Source organism: Sphaerodactylus townsendi, linkage group LG02 (assembly GCF_021028975.2).
Source record: "Sphaerodactylus townsendi isolate TG3544 linkage group LG02, MPM_Stown_v2.3, whole genome shotgun sequence".
Lineage (NCBI taxonomy): Eukaryota > Metazoa > Chordata > Lepidosauria > Squamata > Sphaerodactylidae > Sphaerodactylus > Sphaerodactylus townsendi.
In genome coordinates this window covers 139,623,841-139,642,804 of record NC_059426.1, presented here as the reverse complement: position 1 = coordinate 139,642,804, position 18,964 = coordinate 139,623,841, and the positions used below count along the sequence as shown (strand labels likewise).

Below are 18,964 nucleotides of genomic sequence, written 5' to 3'. Positions count from 1 at the left end.
GTGGAAAATAACTTTCAGCTATATGTTGATTTAGTTTAATGGGTTCTTTGAAAATAAACGACTCTTTAAAGACTTGTTTTTAATGGCTTGACTTAATATTGGTCTTTTCAGGTTTTTAATGATGCAATTATATTGTTTTTGCTTGGTGAACTGCCTCAAGCAGGAGGGGCAGCAAAGAATTTTCTAAATAAGCAAATAGATAGTTTCACTTATGTGAGGGCACTTTCTGTACTGGATTTTGGACCTGGGAGATTCGGGGTTTAGGTTGCACCTCTTACATGAACTGATAGTATATCTGTGGGAAAACCACTCTGAACTTCAGTTCCTCTATCTGTAGAATAGAATAATGGTTCATGCAAAAAATCTTTCCAATTTTAAGCAGTGCTATAAGGAGTCTGAATACTCATATGAGAATAAAATCGTAAGTAGAGCCTGTGAAGTGAGAGCAGCAAAGCCTTTTAAAGTCCCTGTTTTGCTTTTGATTCATCATAAACTATTTTTATAGGTTCCAAATCCAACGAGGAAAAACTGATCCAACTAGTTACAAGAGCTTGGGAGAAAGTTTCAGAACCATATTTCGGACCGAAGGGTAAGAACATATGCAATTCTAATATTTATGATAGCACTAACTTTCCACCTTTAGTATCATAGGGAATTCTTATTCTGTTTATGGTCTTTCTGTGTCTCACTGTGATCCAAAACATTTTCACTAGTGTTTTATATCCAGAATACCAGATTGTGTATTTCATTATAGTAAGCGTTGTTGACTTGAGGTGCAATTGTCTTCATGATTTAATGGAACTTCAGTGTTTTATGTCACAAGACCTGCATTTTAATGGAATATTAACTTATGTCAAACAGTTAAGTGAACCTGTTGTACAGTACTTGCAGTCAGGTAAACATGCTTATACAGTAGGAATAGTCAAGTATTTAATGTTTTGAAAGTGTGAAAATGGAGAGGGGTAAAAAAAAAGTAGTAAGCCCTTCCTGTCAATTAAAAAGTTTCTTAACCAAGTGAGGTACTGTTGGAATGTAGAATTCGGCATGTGTCTAGGTTTTTATGTGGTTGGGGGTGAAGTGCTTAGAACATTTCCTAATTAACTATGAAAAAGATCTTATTTTATTAACTGCTATTGAATGACGAGGTTTATGCAATACAGGTGCCTGAAATCTTGTTGACACAATGAGAAGGTCTCAACGTACTTTTGGATTTTTAGTATGGGAAAGATATTGAAAGTCTTGTTCCACTTATGTTGTGTTTATATGAGATGGCAGGGCAGGGGTGGGGTATAAACAATCCTGTCAAAGAAATTTTTCCTGAATTGAAATCAGAGATGTAGCACGGAATCATTCTTCTGCTTAGCAGGAAGAGGAGTAGCAATCAGCCCTTGAACTAGCAGCCCTTGGGCTACTCAAGGTTTCTTCTGACTGGAAAAAGCACTATGGTATTCCAATTTAGATATTGCAGTATTGCAGCTGCAAAATCTGACTTTCTTGGTTGTTTAAGACTAGGGCTGTGAGGCAGGAGGGTGGAGTGAGGGACATGCTCACACAAAGACATCACTTCTGGGGAATTCCCAAAAATGACAGTTGTAGCTCTAGAAACTGCTGGACACTTGCCCCAGACTTTCTGACAATTCCTAGGCCCTTTCCGCACAACAGATTTAAAGTGGGTTGCAGGTGGGATACATGAATCCATCCTTGTCCCAGGCCGGTCACATGGCTGGCCATCCTGTGGACAGCCAGTGCATTGGCAGGGGCACAGGTGCGTCTTTTTTTTTCTTACCTCTCGTCAATGCACAGTTATACAGGCAGGCACACATGAACCCACAGAGCCTTGCTGACACCTCATGCTCCCAGAAGTGCCTGCGTGGCTCCGCAGATGGGATCCGGGAGTTTTTTAAAAAGAGGAAAGCACAGCTGCATAACATGCCTCCTGCTCGGCGGTTCACTTGGCCACGGCTGCAAGGCTCGTTACAACAAAAGAATCACACTAATCGCAATTCTTGAAAAACCCAGGTGGGGGGGAAGTGGAGCAAACTCACGTTAGGAGCAGGATCCATGTGAAGTTCCCCCCAACCCAGGTTTTATCCCACCCTTAGCCTGTGTTTATTGGCCCATGCAGAAGGGGCCCTAGAATTGCCTGCATTGCTTCCAGATATTCCCTGAAAGTGATATCATGCCCCAGATGTTGATGCTGGTGAGTTTTTAAAAATTAATAATTTATGTCTGCTAATCCCCCCCCCCCTGCCCCCCACACTTACACATTGCCGCTCCAAGCTGCCGCAGAACTGGGAATTCAGGGCAGAAAATCCCTTCCTTGACCAGAGGCTTGGAAACTGTTTAAAACTGCAACTGATTATACAGCCATAAAAGCAACATGGACCTCAAAGACTGTATAAAGAACGCTATTGCAGCCAGCTTTTCCAGGCCTTAAAACAAGGGTTCCCAATCTTGATCAGCTTACGGGCGTTTTTAGAATTCTGAAACAAGGTAGAAGGTGTCCCACCAAATGACAATCTTGGCAGCAGGCAATCACAAAGTGGCAGCCATGGGGGCAAGATCTGTTTTTTGCTTGGGGCAGAGGTGCTATTTGGTTTCATTTTTTTAAAAAAAGGGGGATAGTTTGTTTTTTGTGAGTTCACAGCCTGAGTAGGCCAAACCCAGAGAAGAAAGTCTGGATGTATGACCAAGCTAAGGGCAGACAGCAATGATGCATCTGCCCAGAATGAGCTCATCACTTTGCTAGACACTAGGGTTGCTTTTCTCCCCTAATTTCAATTTAAGATCCAACACTCAGTAAGGAAATAGGCATCAAGAAACACATAGAACACTATGCTGGAACTTGCTAGCCATATGGATGTATACCCGTTTACAGAACATGGTCCGCATGTAATCCTTCCACATATGTTTTGTGACACGTAAATGCACATAATGCTGACATACCTGGTTGAAGAGTTATCACACCATTTGTATGCCTGTGATAAACATAACTTGCATGGAAAGCTTGAATGGGAAAGCGTATAACTGTAACCCATATTGTGTATTTGTCAAGCCTGAATTAGTACAGAATTGCCGTTCTGGTTCATAGACTTTGTTTAATAACCACTATAATTTTCAAGCATTTTCCCCTAACATAACTCTTCTCCTTCTTGCCACTGTGAGTTGTAAGTCTGGGAAAAAATTACTTTAGGCAAGTTATTTGTTGGATTGACAATAGTAGGCAATTTTAAAACAATATAAAAATAACTTGCTAAGTCTTGGTATGGTGTAAAAAGGATAATAACCTTTTGAAAAGCATCTGTTCCTAGTCTTCTCTCTGTCAACACTGAAGATTAGTGAATGTAACACTTGCTCTTCTTACACTGCAGACACATGCATTTTCTAGGGAGTGCTTGCTTACTCCTGGAGAGCTCTTTGGTGGGCTTAGCCACTCCCAAACAATAAGTGAAAACTTTTGTGTTGGTCTTCTTAGTCTGAGTGAGAGCTGATTAGGAATTTGAAAACCAACCCCTGGCAGACAGGAGTGTTGACAAGAAGAAAAAAATAAAGAGTTTTGTTTTCTTTTTCAGATCTTGGTATTCTTAGTCTAGAGAGTTAGTGGAGCTCTTGAGCAATTTTCAAATGTTTTATTATGAATGTTGTTGTTGGAGAAACTATGAAGAGCAATAGCAAAAAATGCTCCCACTTGAGCAATGTGAAATTATGACTGTAAGATACCAGAGGGTTTATTTTCTTTAATGCTCTGGGTGCATGACCCCACACAGACTTCAAACTTTCTACAGGCTGAGGTGGGGGAGGGGTGTTTAATGCCAGTGTATGGTAGGATTACCAACCTCAAAGTAATACCCTCCATCATCTCTCAAAATTCCAAAGGGGCCCATAGGCTAAAAAAGGTAGGGCACCCTTGATTTAAGAATTTGGCACTGGCATCAAGACATTTACTGGTTACTTTACAAAGTCATATTTTTCTACATACTTGAAAGCTTCTTGAATATATAGAATCAACTGCCTTGTCTCTCTGTGGCCTTGTTTTGCTGCTTTCCTTATCAATACAATGGGAACAGTCACTGTACTGTAAGAAGCAACTATATGAATGCAAGTGGTGATTTTACCCCTTGGATAAGACATCACGAGACTAAGAGGCTGTCTGAAGTACTTGGAAGTATGTGCTTAATAAAATATGGAAAGCAGAACTTTTTTTTAGCAATATGCTTTTTAACTTTATATTTATTTATTTTAGAACATTTTGTGCTGTCTTTCCACAAACCTGCACAAGGTGCCTTAGAAAATAAAATTCATAAAAACAAAAACCTCAAAGTTATTGGTTAAAACACAGCATTAAAGAGCCACAACACAGCATAAAAGCATAGACCGTGAAAACATACCACAAACAGCTTAAAACAACAATTTACTGGCTAAATTGGTGTTAAAAAATCAATCCCTTAATTAAAAGCCTGGATGAACAGAAAGATTTTCCCAGATACCTAGAAGAAAACAATGTAGGTTCTAGACAAGCCTTGGGAAGAAGGGCATTCCACAAGAGAAGTGCCACCACTGCAAAAGCCCTGTGTCTGGTTGCCACCCACCTCAACTTTGAAAATGGGGACACAGTCAGGAGACCAAGGAAGGAGACAGGAGAGAATGCTGCTAGAACACGGCCATACAGCCCAGAAACCACACAGCATCCAACAGACAGGAGAGCTTGTGAAGTAAATCACAACAGGTAGGCTGAACAATATGGTAGGAGGCAGTCCTTCAGCACCCCTGGCCCCAAGCTATTTTGTGATTTAAAGGTAAGAACCAGCCCTTTAATTGCACCTGGAAACAAATGGGCAGTCAGTGTAGATTTTTCAGCACTGTGGTGATATGATCTCTGTATTCTGCCCCTGCCAGTAGCCTGGCTGAAGCGTTTTGGACAAACTTAATTGTTGGGAATGTTTTCAAAAGCAGCTCCATGTCATAAGCATTAAAGTAGTCTCAGGTAGATGGAATCAGGTGATGATCACTATGACCATATCACATATATCTGTGGCTTAGCTGGTGTATCTACCAAAACTGATAAAAGGCCCTACTTGCCACAGAGAGAATTTGGGCCTCTGACTGCAGATTGGGACTCAAAAGCACACCAATGATAATTACCTGTTCCTTCAGGAGAAGCACAATCCTCTCCAGGACAGGCTGACACCTCAGTCCTTGAGGAGCTTTGTCATTGTTCAGCAGCATCTTGGTCTTGTCTGGATTGAGCTTTAGTTTATCGGCCTGCATCCATCCTATTACCATCTCCTAGCACCTGTTCAGAATTTCCATGGTCCAACATGACTCACCTGTTAAGAAATAGTAGAGCTGGATGTCATCTGCCTAGTGGTGGCACCTTATTCCAGATTTCTCTGATGATTTCTCCCAGTGATTTCATGTAGATGATAACTACAGTGGGGACAAGATGGGCCCCTGAGCATAAATGCCATGGGTTGATCAGCTGTCCTCCAGCACCATCCTCTGGAATCACCCAGTCAGGTAAGAGTGGAACCACCACTCCCAACTTAATGAGTCTCTCCAGAAAGATACCATAGTCAACAAAAGCAAATGCCACAAAGAGATGCAGAAGAATCAACAAGGATTCAGTCCTCCTCTCACTACGTTACTCACCTGGTGAAGATTATCTATCTGGGTGACCAAGGGCATTGTGTCCCAGGCCAGGACCTGAATCCAGATTTGAAATGGGTCTAGATAAGAATCTTCTAGATTTACAGGAAAATAGTGTTACTTATTGCGCTCAGGAAAAGATAAGCAAACTAGAAGCGTGCATGCTGAATTAGATGCACCCGAATAACCGGGGGCAGCCATTGCTGCCGGGGTGAGCAACGGAGCGAAATAGGGGCATGCATGGTTTTGGTGGCATGCTGCAGAACCGGGTGCAATGATTGGCTCCCAGCCGTAAAGGCGGGAGGAGCCAGGGTATATAAGGACGCCTCGCTCAGTCCGCGCCCTTCCCGGCGGCGAGACCCAGCAAGGCGTGGCCCACCCGCCCTCCCTGTGGTTTAGGGGTTGGGGGTTGTGGTCTTTTACTGTCGCAGTCCTGGCGGGTTTGCAACGGGTTTCGCACATCTGGGGGGAAAACGAGCCTTCCGGCTGGGTCTCCCAGGCTTGTGCCCTGTGGAAGGGCCGGGGGTGGGGCGGGCAGGCTGGCAGGCCGGCAGGCCGGGCCGCTGCCCGACACCCCAGGGAGTGGGGTTGGGTCGGGCCGACAGGCGGCCATGGGCTCAGCCGGTGCCCGACACCCCAGCAAGCACGGGAGGAGGCCGGGCTGTCAGGCGGCCATGGGCTTAGCCGGTGCCCGCCTCCTCAGCATGGGCGGGAAGGGTGAAGCCGGAGTGCTATCTCTGGGGCTTCCCTTCCCGTCAGTCCCATGGATATTGGGATGTGATGTGCGACCCGTTTGCCGCCCAGCTCTAATGTACATAGTTCTGTTTTGATTGTGTTATTATATATTTAATAAACTGGGCTGCGGCCCATTCCTTTTTCCAGCCTGTCGTTGTTGTGTGATTATTGAGCGAAGAAAGGTCTCACCATCTGCAGCAATGGAAATTGCCACTTTTCTGTTTAAAATAATATTTTCTTGATTCATATTTTAAAGAGCAAAGTTGCACATGTGTAATTCAAAACTGCCTTATTAAGTATGTAATATTTTATTTGGATATCCATGGCCAAATACAAAAATGTAAAATATGAAGCAGTTCATAAACAGTAGAAAGAAACATAAACATTCTTTTTTCTCATTAGAAATGTGCCTCTAGACCAGGAAGCTCTAACCACTAGAAAGACACATAATCAAACTCCTTCCCCAACACCACTGACTGGTGGCTTTTCATCAACATGCCCCCATTTAAGACAAGTGACTGAACGTATATTTTCCTACATATGGATGCTAATTAACTAAGCACTTAAAATGCAAAAACATTACCTGGTTTTTCCAAGTGGCTGTGTGGAGGCATAAAAGGTCATGTTGTGTGTTCTGTACCAGCTATTTTAAGCAAGCACCTGCTTTTTTGATGGGGTTGGTGGGGGGGCTGACATGAACCAGTTGTTAAATATAAAAGCATTTCAGATGAACAAACATTTGTAATGTGGGTTTAAAAAACATGAAAGGAACTATTAAACAGAAGGTGCTCTTTGCAATGTCGCTAATTCATGAAATTGTAGAAATGAAGCCAAGCAGATGCCCCGAATTCAGATGCTGAGGATGAAATAGGGACAGTGACAGATCTGGGGGGGACCAGCTCCACGGACCCCCTTCCTGTGTTTGGGTTTGGCCTGCTGCTGCCACCCGCATCTGCATGATGTTTCTCCGAGAAGCTCAAAACCCCTGGGTATTTGAGATGGGGCCATGCAGAGCCCTTTGCATGCTGGGGTGACAGGCTCGCAAAGCCACCCTCTACCCTCCTATCCTCCCCAGTGAGGCCAGGGCACATAGAGTGCCACATGTCCTGGAGTGCCTGCTGCCTGGCCCTGCCGCACCTTTCCCAACAGTCCATCCACAGGCAGCCTCCCTCTCTTCCCACCATTGCCCTCTTGCTAGGAAGAGCGTGGCTTGTATGCAGCAGGTGTTGCCCAGAGGGAGTATGGCTTATATGCAACAGGTGTGCAATGGAGCAAAGATCCATTTTAGTCCCCTATTCTTCCCAAAAGTAAAAAACTGCAGCTACCTACTCACACCCTACCATAACGAAAAAGTGTTGCATTTCAGTGCACTCAAACTGTGAAGTTTTGGGATGAAGTTCCAATTCATGCAACGATTGAACAGAGGAGTGATCCCATGAACATGGATTTTTCAGTTCTTGCCAAAAAACCAAAGGTGGGATCTGGAGAGGAGGAGCATGTATTTCCTCATGAGTATATATTCATTCTAGGACTGTTTCAACCTGTTGAATTTCTATCTGTAGTGCAGCTGTTACAGAGCCTTTTTGAAGAAAAAGTGGCACAGGGTTATCCCACTTTTCCACTTAAAACCGTCATCTGAGGGAAGTCAGGCTAACATTGATGGTCCAAGAGGGAATTCAAACCATGGTTGCAGTCAGACAACCTAACCATCCCAACCCTCACTCTCCACCCACAGCAGGGCCTAGGCTGAGTAAATTTGGAAGACATTTCATGTATTTCACTTCCTGTCCTGACACTTCCTAGGTTAACAAACATATTTTAATTAGTTATTTTCTGAATGCATAGAAACCCACCATTCAGGGGTATATCTTCTAAAAATGGCAGCTGGGGCAAGTTTTGAGCTGTGCACCTCCCAACTCCACATGAGTCCACATGGAGTTGTGAGGGGGGGCACAGTTCATGGCTAGTCTCACAGGGTCTAGATTTAAACTGCAGGTTCTACCTCTGAGGCCTGCAGTTTACAGTTGGACCCAGCCAAGCCCAGCCCAGCCTTGAACTGCAGGCTCAGCCCCAGTCAGGTCCAGATTTATAGTGCTGGCTCTGCCTCCAAAGCTCCACCTGCAAAATCACATGGACTTCAGAAGCAGAGCCAGTAGGTTATAAACCTGGATCTGGCCAGGGCACAGCCTGCAGCTCAAGGCTGGCCTCTGCCTGTCTGGGTCCAGTTTTAAACTGGGGGATCTTCCTTGAAGCCCACAGTTTAAAGCTGGACCTGGCCCAGCTCAGTGTTGAACTGTATGCCCACTGAACTCCACATGGAATTCAGGGATGGGGAATGCTATTGAATGCTAGACCCAAGCCCAGCCTTGAACTGCACCCCTGCTCCTCAACTCTTACTTGGAGTTCAGACAGGGGCATGAATCAGTGAGGGGCAGGGCTTGTGCGGGGCTCTGGGCTCCCTGGAGCCCCCTCAAGAAGCGTAATTAAGGTGGGGCAAATCAGGGTATAATATAAATTTAGGGAGAAATACCAGCTTATCTTTAGTGAACTGTTGACATGGCTGAACAGAACCAAAAACAAGAAAGAAGGAAGCCTGCAGATACAGAAATTCAAGAGTAACAAACAGGCTTGAGATGATACGAGGAGAAGGAAAGGAGCCTACCTAGAGCATGATGCAAGTATTTGGTACATGCTTACCAAACACCAGGAGCTTCAAAAGCTGCAAGCATGATGATATGCACATGGCAACCTTTGTATGTCTATGGAGTACATGGTAAAGGGCTTTATGTTCCTGTTTCCCTGTGTCTTAGATTTGAGGTCTGCTAAGATTGACTGCTTTACACAATGGCAGCAATTTGAACATTATTGTTCCACAGATACATAGCCTCTTAAGTTCAAAATAGAGGGTAGCCATTTCTCATAGAAAGAGTTATTTACATGTTTACATGTGTTAATCAAACACATTTAAACTGGAGATTTCCCCAAAAAGGATAATATAAAGAAACTACCAAATGAAAGGTCAAATTCATTCAAAACAATAAACTTTGAGGTCTTTTCCATAAAATCAGATAGAATCATACATGATGAAGATCACGAGTATTTAATTTACAGATAAAACTTAACTTGTGAAGATTTGGATGGTGCCTTCAAGGGCAACTGGTGAGACTGAATTTCCTTTACAGATAATATGTGAGCTGGCCAAGTTGAAACCCCATTAGCTCTTCTTCATTCACAGTTGTTTTCGTCTTTTTCTGGGCCTGATTTTGGTCTGCCTTATTGTCAGAAATCATCAGAGGATGATCAGAAGACCTTCACACAGAGCTGGAGGCTTTTCTGTTTAATATAGAAAATGGTATTCTTCCTTGGATGTAATTGAAATGTATGTTGAAATATGTGGTCATCAAGCCTTGATCAGATGCCAGGAACATGCAGCTGCAGTCCTCTCCCTCCCCAACTGATAAATACATGTTGACAGTATTTCCCATCTGACTTGTTTCGTAAAAATAGAACTGTGTGCATAAATAAAATGTATAGTACAGGAGCGCAGTGGGAAGTGAAAATGGCCCTGGAGAAACCCAGCTGAGCAGCCCCTCTGGTGCTACAAGCTAGCACTTCAGGGATCACTGAACTTAGTGGCACAGACAATGGACCTTGGCTCACCCTTTGTTCAGGGTTGCCAGGCCTCCCGCTATTGTGGGAGGTGTCCCAGCTATAACTGCTGCAGCCCTCCATTGTTCCAAATGACTAAGGAAGAAAAATAAACATCAAAATACTTCCGGCCTCTGTGCTGGTATGTCACTGTCATGGTTTCTGTCACATTGTAGGTAAGATTAGCACTGTATGCCCCCCCCCTTTCTGTTTACCACCACCCCTTCAGGTAAAATCCAGCTCTCCTTGCTCTAGCATAGTCATTCAAAGCCAACCTCACAAGGAAATCATTCAGTAACATGCCAAGGAGCCAGACAAGTTAGTAAGGTCTTGTGCAGACTCTCTCAAGTTAAAGAAGATTTTATTTCTACCAGGCACAAACTCAGATTACAAAGGTCATGATCTAGGAACATTAAGGAAAACTAACAAAAAGTCAGGTTCTAACTAAAGTACTCACAATCTTTGTTGCATCTCATCTGCTTAAATGTAGCATGCTCGCCCTGGTGCATCTGCATCTCCCTTTTGCATCATCTCCTTCCCATGTTCCACCCACATCCCGGTAAACCCTCATGGCAAAACACATGCTCATCAGAGTTCCTAATCATGAAGGAGCCCAAGAGGAAGACCAGAAAGAAGCATAAAGGAAACCCTGAACAAAGAAACATCTCTCCTTTTCAGACCTGGGGCCTTCAGCCAATCTTGCTTTGGGTCTCCAGCCTGCCAAATCTACACACTCCAATCAATAGGTACTAACACCTTAAAGAGCCGACATGTTGTCCCTCCGAACTGGAAAGGATGCTCTGTTCCATCAAAGAATATATTTCTCCCTTCTTCCTAACCATGGAGATGCCTGTTTCTATCATCATAGCTGTCAAAAAATCTCCTGTCTCCCCACCCTCAAGTCACTATAGTCACTGCCAGGTACAACCTGGAAGTGACAGTGGGTAGCTTTAGGAATCACAGAAAACTATATAGTTTTACCAAAGAGTTTCCCAAAGTTACCCAGTGTACATCCTCAAAGTGAAAAATGCTCTCCGCCCACCATTTTGCCTCATCTCACAAAATGGCAGCAGTGTAAGAGAAGACAGTGGGTCATCTAACCCTGGCCTTTCTGCACAAACCTTTAAAAACTTTTTTGAGGTAGGAAATAAAATGTTTCCTTCATGGAGTTCCACATTGTTTTTACCCCAAAATGTTTTATTTGCAGCCTCAAAATGTTTTTAATGAATGTCCTTTTGAAAAGATTCTTTGGTTGAAACATTTTGAAAATTGCCTGTGCTATCTCTTTAAGACATTTCTCATGCCTCTGTGCTGTCCTCAGACTTCCTCATTGGCACCATTTGTTGAGCTCACTCCATTTCCCCTGGTTTATGGTTTATTTGCATCATTTTTGGGGGGCGGGGGAAACTAATCTTTGAAGCTTTGAGTATACGAGGTGCAGCGAATTGCAGCATGAGGCTGTGAAGCATTGATTCTACATCTATTGGGGGGGGGGGGTCCAGTAATGATGGCCAAGAATTGTTTTGAAGGGGTAAGTGTGAGCATACATCATGGTGAAGGCGGGAACTGAAAACATTTCCAAATGTTTTGGAAAAACATTTTCCAAATGTTTTCCTTGATTTATATGGAAAGGGCCTTTGATTACCAATAAATGGTCTGAGCCAAATGGCTCCTGAGGTGCTGGCAGAGCCTGGGTCTTCCAGACCTTAGTCTAATCACTGTGCCACTCTGGCACTAATAGGATAGGTCAAAAGTATATTTGGTTAAGATTCTTTAAATTAGGCACCATTTCCTCCTTTTAGCCCAAAACAGCTACAGAACTACCCAAAAGTAACTGTAGCCCACAAATCTCTAGAGAAAATGTACTATTATTTCTCACATTCTCGGGGGGTGGGGGGAATGAAAAATGGTAAAGAGAACCATTTGCTTATATTCGTAATGTAAGGTCAATAAACAAGAGACTCTGTGGTCCCCAGATTCGACATGTAGGTTTTGTTATATATACCATACCAACACTCACATTCACAGCTGGGCTTACTCAAATGCAAGATAATAATGAATTACAGCATTTTCCTCAGCAACAACCACCTTTTCAGTTATTTCTCCTAAAATGATGGATAATCTAGGATTGCTAGCTCTGGATTCAGAAATTCCTGGAGATTTGGGGCTGGAGCTTAAGGAAGGTGAAGGTTGGGGAGAGGATAGACCTCAGCAGGATATAATGCCATAGAGTCCTTCTTCTAAAGCAACCATTTTCTCCAGGGGAGCTGTATAGTCTGGAAGATCCCTTGTAATTCCAGGAGATCTTTGTACCCCACTTGGAGGTTGGCATTTTAAGTCTCACAGTATCGTGCAGTTTATTGCTAGATATATCGCATCATAGCATGCAGATCTGCTTATTTGAAGAGTTAGACATAAAGTTTAGTCCACTAACTGTAAGCTTTTTGTTCTCAATTATCTATAATCAGGTACAATTAACAAATCCTAGAAGCATCTCTGAAGTTACTTATGTTCTAGACTTTTTTTAAAAAACTAAGGTGTCTGAAACAAGGTAGTTGGCATTTAAAAGCATCAGCACTTTACTTCTAGGAAATGTTTTAGGATTCATGAACTAGAGAAAAAATGTTTGTATGTTGACCAGAATCAAAACCTGGTGATCTTTTAAGATAGGGTTAGTGGCAGGAATATTGTGTGTGTGTGTAGCGGGATGGGGGATGATGCAGGCTGTGGAACCTCATTACTTCCAGGTTTTAAAAAGGAAGTGATTTGGGTAGGTATCATCAGAAACAGACCACAGAGTTTCCAGCACTTCCTAGAGGCACCCTATGTGTTGTTTTTTACTGGAAGTGACATATCACCATACATGAAGCTGCAGGGTTTTTTCCCCTCCCTCAGCAACTTGGAGTAGTAGAGAGCAATGGGAGCAGGAGGGATGAGACTACTAGCTGCTAGTAGTAAAAGAAAATGCAGGTTTGGTATCTCAGGCTCCACTCCTCTGAAAATGCTGTGACCATGTTGAAGAACTGAGCTTGCTTGAGCCTTGGTAATAATATTCACTGTTCTATTTCTGCTTTAGTTTTTCAGAAAACTACTCACATCTATGTCATGCAGAAAAATTGTGTTTGCTTGTAGAAAAGAGTCAGTGTGGTGGGGTAGTGGTTAGACAGCCTAAGACAGCAGTGATTTGGGTTCCGTGGTGTTTGCTGGGTGACTTTGGTCCAGTTTAGCCTATCAAGATAAAATGGATGGGAAAATAATCAACAGGGAATTAAAAGGTAATAAGCAGCTAGGTAGATAAATCAAATGGGATGTGAACTTTTTTATATCCTTAATATTGCTCTGAAAACTTAAATAATTGAAATTTTAAAAATAAAATAAACACAGAGATTATAAATGAAGCACTTTCAAAATTATGTGCTGGCCAGGAGAAAAACAAAATCTCTGGAGCTGTCTGGGTAGAAATAAATTGTCCCAATAGGGAATTAAAATCTTCAAAGTAGGAGTCATCCCTTGAACTTTGTTCATGTATTACAAGAAAACGGGAGCCACAAAACATAAAATTTAATTGAGACTTACTAGAGTCAGGCTGTGTCTAATGCAGGACTAAAGGTCACATTATCTTTCTGTTAAGAGCAGCAGATGAAGCCCTTTGTAAAACTCCTGTGGAACTTTCCAGTCCATGACATGATATCCATTCTAGAATAAACTGCTGGTTAAATTGCTGCAAAATAAAGACTTTACAATTGGATCTGTCTTGTATTTCATATGACTTAAAAGTTGGTTTGCATTTTGACATTCTTTGACAAAAGTGCTAGAATCACCATAGTATATCTGTTTATTGACGACTGACAGGTTTATAGCCAACATAAACATAATCTGATGTTTATTAGAGAGAGAAAAAATGTTTGAAACTGAGGATTAGGCAAGAATGTTGACCAGAGGAAATCCTTTTGGCTTTTTCAGATTCTTCATATGATGGTCTGAATTTTACTTGTAATTATGGCAGCGCAGTCTTGTACATAGTTTTTCTTTCACTTATTTAGAAGCTGGAGTGCTAAAAGGGCAATCCTGTGCAGAATTATTCCTGTCAAACCCTGTGGTTTCAATTGGCTTAAAATGGAGTATCTCCTCTCAGGACACTGTTGGCCTCTTTTGTGGTCAAATGTACCATTTTGAATTGCATGTTCTATCAGACTTCTTTATTATAATTTTATCTACAAATTTTGTAATTAAAAACAAAGTTTTTATTTTGTCTACAAATATTGGACTGGGAGTAAGAAATACCAAATGAAGTATGCACTCTAAGCAGTTCATTCAACTTGCTAATATTTTTAGAAGGATTATGTTGGTTCTGAAGATGAAGACAGACATCAGATTTTTGGAAAACAGGGTCTGCCTTAGAAGCACCATTCTTGAATCCAATCCAAACATGATTTCCCTTCAAGAGTTAAGCCCTGGAAAATCTGGTTTGGCAAGTTGACACAGAAGCTGACTGTACATCAGTCCGATTCAGTTATTTCTTGTGATTTTATCAAGAAGCCTCCCATCTAATAACCCAAGCTGTTTAAATCAAACATATGAAATGTTTAATGGCAAATAAATCAATACACTGACAATAATTAATTCAGTGTGTTCGTCTTTAAAGTTAAAACCAGCATTTAGAAATACACTTATACCTTCTTAGAACTGGTGTAATATAATAATTGTAGTGTCTCTGAGTACTTCTGCCTCACTCTTTTGAATCCGATGATGTCATCAAAAGTTCTTCAGTTTAGTTGGAAGGGCCAGTATAATCCAGGATCATGCTGCATCTGAAAATTCATTTTGTGTTTTATTTATATGACCCATCTTTGTCCAAACTTATTGCCCCAGTCTATAAACTGTATTTCAAAAGAAGGACATATTAGAACCCATGAAATGCCTGTCTACTCTGGGACACTTACCAGTTGAGTCTGGAGTTGAGAACCCTCCACTTTAATTTTCCTTAGCATCTGATTTCAGTGGTACATTTCCACTGAATGTCGAAAGCTATACAGAGGGAATACTCAGCCCTGAGGTGTCTTGCCAGTACTGCCTAACAAGTTTACCCCATAACTGAATTGTATGTGCCTCATAAATAACTCTGGACATGCTGTCAGGAGTTGCTGCCAGGAAAAAATGAAAGGGAGAACCTCCAGTGTCCTTGTGTGACCTTATAAATGTTCTTTAGATCTCAGCCAACATTTATAGTCCAGTCCGTGGGCCTTTTGTAATACTATTTCGGACTGTGCAAAAGCTTTCATTTCCAAATGTGTGAGTTTCTTAACTGTCTTTTTTTGTTCATGTGTTATTAATCCCATTCCTTTTTATGTCATTTCAAACTAGAAGTCCTTTTTATTATATTCAAATAGAATTTCATTTCTATTTCTGTTGTTTTCTTTGGTAATCTGCAACTGTAATTTGTTTTGGTTTTTTCTTTAGTTTTTAGGACTGTGCCCTCACACAGATGGAATACAGTTTTTTAGGAAGTGGTATTTGGAAAGGCAATCCAGATAACACATAGTACAGTGTAATTAGCCCAAATAAATATATAAAAATGTCAGCATGGGCACCATATTTAGCAAGGAGATGCTGCCATCTCCATACTGAACATGCAGGTGAGAATTTAACAGGCAGAGCCATGACACAGGTCCTGTATGAATTGCATTAATTTATCCTTTCCCTTACAGCTCAGTCTAGGTTGGGGGTTCTCAACCTTCTTGAGCCTGTGGGTATCTTTGGAATTGTGACACAGGGTTGGTGATTCATCCACAGAATGCCTGTTGCAAGAGTCAGAGCCATCCACAAAATGGCTGCCACAAGGGATGGAGTCAACTGCAAAATATCAGGGGATGAAGTCATGCATAACTCCAACAGTAACTCTTCAGGATTTCAGGAAGAAGTTCTGCTTTTAAAAGTCTTTTGATATGAACACGCACACACATACACATACATAGCATGCACACCACTTTTTTTCAGTTGTGTAGCTACAACAATATTTGCACAGTCAATCAGCTCTCCAACAGCCAATTAGAAGCCTAGCTGGAAAAAACCACCTCCCCTTCCCTCCCCTCCCTTGCATGCCACCCCTCCCTCCCTTCCCACAGTTCCTACTAACTTCCTAAAAATAATTTGTTGGCACCAGGAAAGGTCTCAGTGGGAACTGTGGTACCAAAAGGGACTGTATTGGGGACCTCTAATCTAGGTGAAATGCTAGAGATACATTATCAAATTTGATGATGTCTTCAAAAGGAGCACCTCCTCACCCCCCATGGATCAGAGTCATACTGAAGAGTCAGGGAGATGTAATGCTTTATTCCAGGGTGGATTTGATTTAAGGGCACTAAGTATTGAATGCCTTTATTGCAGTATTTGCATTTTTCACACATATCTGGTTTACTCATAGGTAGAACTTCATTATAATATTCCCTAACTAGATCTCTTTTATGACCTGTTTTCATTACAGGTTTTATCCTCCAAAGAGAGAATAATATGATAAATCTCAGGCTGTACGAACAAAGGTCCCAAGAATCCATGAACCTATCATTTTCCTGCATTGATATCTTGGTCCATCAGTTCTCTGCTTATATGCTTCATAGTTATTTTTTCCCCAAAGTGTGTATCTGCTTGTTGTAGCTAGGATCTTATGTCAACACAGATTATCTTTTAGTAGTTGTGTTTTAAAACAATGAATTCATCAAGATATTTGTTTCTTGGTTAACATGATTATAATTAGAAGAGGCTTCATAGGTTCAGATCCCTGCTTAGATATGAAGCTTGCTGGATGGTTATGGGCAGACCAGTCTCTCACAGGCTAACATATTGCATGGTGGTGTTTTGAGGATAGCATGAGATAATTCTGATAAAACCTTTGTATACAGAATTCATACACATTTACGTTCTGTGCTCATGTTGTAATGAATGTGTGTGGCCAGGGCCAGCATACTTCATGTGTTCCCCTGTATCCACATATGTTATGTGAAAAGCACTATATACCTTTGTAAAAAGTGGGTTGGATCCAATGGAAGACCTTGAGGAAGGAGGTGGTAATGTATCTTGCTTGTTGATGGTCCTATAAAAACTGTAACTCTTCCACTCAGATCATTGCTATTCTGTAGCGACAAGATTCACTGCTGTGGAATGATTATTTAGGAGGTGTTCTTTGTCCCTTTGATGTCTATACCTAGTGAATGGAGAATAAACTCCAAAGGTCACACTTGTTGATCATGGGATTTTGATAGGATATAGACAAGGAATATGGGGATGTATTGCCTTTTAATAGTCTTTAGGTCTATACAGAGCTTACTGTGAATCAGTTCCAAATCCTTATACTGAGGCTTAGCCTTGGAACATGGAGTTGTAACAACAAACAAGGTGCTATTGTTAATTGCCTACAGCTTGCACCAGCGCATCTGGGATTAGCTGAGGAACGTCCATTCCAGATGTGATTTCCAGGCAGGCTTGACCTCCACTGTCTCTCTTTGTAGCAATTTAGCATTTCTCACATACTAAAACAGAGATTTCCTCAGCATTGTTAATTGACCACAACTATAACAGAATTATGGAAGGTAGTACCCATAGCCAGCAACATGGTGCTAGTTGGAATGAGAGCTGTGGAATGATGCCATGCTTTGCTTCTCTACTGAATGAAGACACATATGGATTGAAATGAATGGGGAATTTCCCCTTCTCTAAGGTCCTTTCTGCACAGGCAAAATAGAGCGTCCTAGGTACAGCAAAAATGCCGTCCCTGGGGAGGCGTTTGCACAGCAGGTCATGCTTGCGACGCCCTGGTGGCATGGAAACGCCCCTTTTGAACCTCACTCCACAAGCGAGGTTTTTCAAAAGGGGCGCCTTCCAGCCACTGCCGTACGAACGGCGTTTCTCTCTCACCTCCCCCAACCGGCTTACCTTCTCCTGCTGGCTCCCATCACACTTCGTCTCCAGAGCCATCGCTCTGACCAGGGGGGCGTATCCCCTGGCCTCCACAGCGCAACGGGAGCCAGCAGGAGCAGGTAAGCTGGTTGGGGAAGGCGCAGCCTGTGCGAAGGCTGTGCCTTCCCCTGCACCCCTACTGGGACCATCTGTGCAAATTTATGCTGATGCACCCCCACTCAGTACCCGTGCAGAAAGGGCCTTACAGTGTTTTTGAAGACTTTTTCAGTCAGTACCATGATCACAAAGCACTCATCCACTAGGAACTACTCCTCCACTAGACCAAGGGAGCAGCAGTGGCATAGTGGTTAAGAGCCGGTGTACTCTAATCTGTAGGAACCGGGTTTGATTCCCCGCCCCGCCGCTTGAGCTGTGGAGGCTTATCTGGGGAATTCAGATTAGCCTGTGCAGTCCAACATATGCTAGCTGGGTGACCTTGGGCTAGTCACGGTTCTTCTGAGCTCTCTCAGCCCCACCTACCTCACAGGGGCCGTTTCCGCACGGCCAGGATGCGCCCCCACACCGCCAAGAGTTCTGGCTGCGTGGGGGCGCAAGCCCGTTCGCATGACCCCTGGAGGTCGGAGGACAATGTGGGCGGGGCTGCGACGCCCAGCAGGCGACGACGAGGACACCGTGAGTGGGGCGGGGACGGGAGACAGCGTCTTCCCGGCGGCGCGGTTCGCGCCGTGCCGCCGGGAAGACGCTTCCTCCCCAACAACAACACTTTAAAGGGTTGTTTAGGGTGGCCTGAGGCCGCCCTGGGGGGAGGGAAGCGGAGTCAGGTCGCCGCTGCTGCATTGCAGCAGCGGCGCCTGTGCGAACGGCGGCCTGGGGGCGGTGTTTTTACCGCCCCCAGGCCGTCGTTAATGGGCCGTGCGGAAACGGCCAGGGTGTTTGTTGTGAGAGGGGAAGGGAGAGGAGTTTGTAAGCCCCTTTGAGTCTCCTTACAGGAGAGAAAGGGGGATATAAATCCAAACTCTTC

At 43.0% G+C, this 18,964-nt stretch overlaps 1 protein-coding gene across 4 annotated transcripts in view; it reads left to right on the top strand.

The window, feature by feature from the left end:
- The window catches only part of SLC25A21 (solute carrier family 25 member 21), a 346,209-nt gene that overhangs the window by 246,051 nt on the left and 81,194 nt on the right, over positions 1–18,964 (top strand). For 2 of the 4 annotated variants that reach the window (XM_048487002.1, XM_048487004.1), the window contains exon 3: positions 506–589. The exons of the other annotated variants lie outside the window; for them this stretch is intronic. In XM_048487002.1, the coding sequence (XP_048342959.1) occupies positions 506–589 (84 nt within the window). The remainder of the gene's footprint in view (positions 1–505; positions 590–18,964) is intronic. 4 annotated transcript variants of the gene reach the window in all.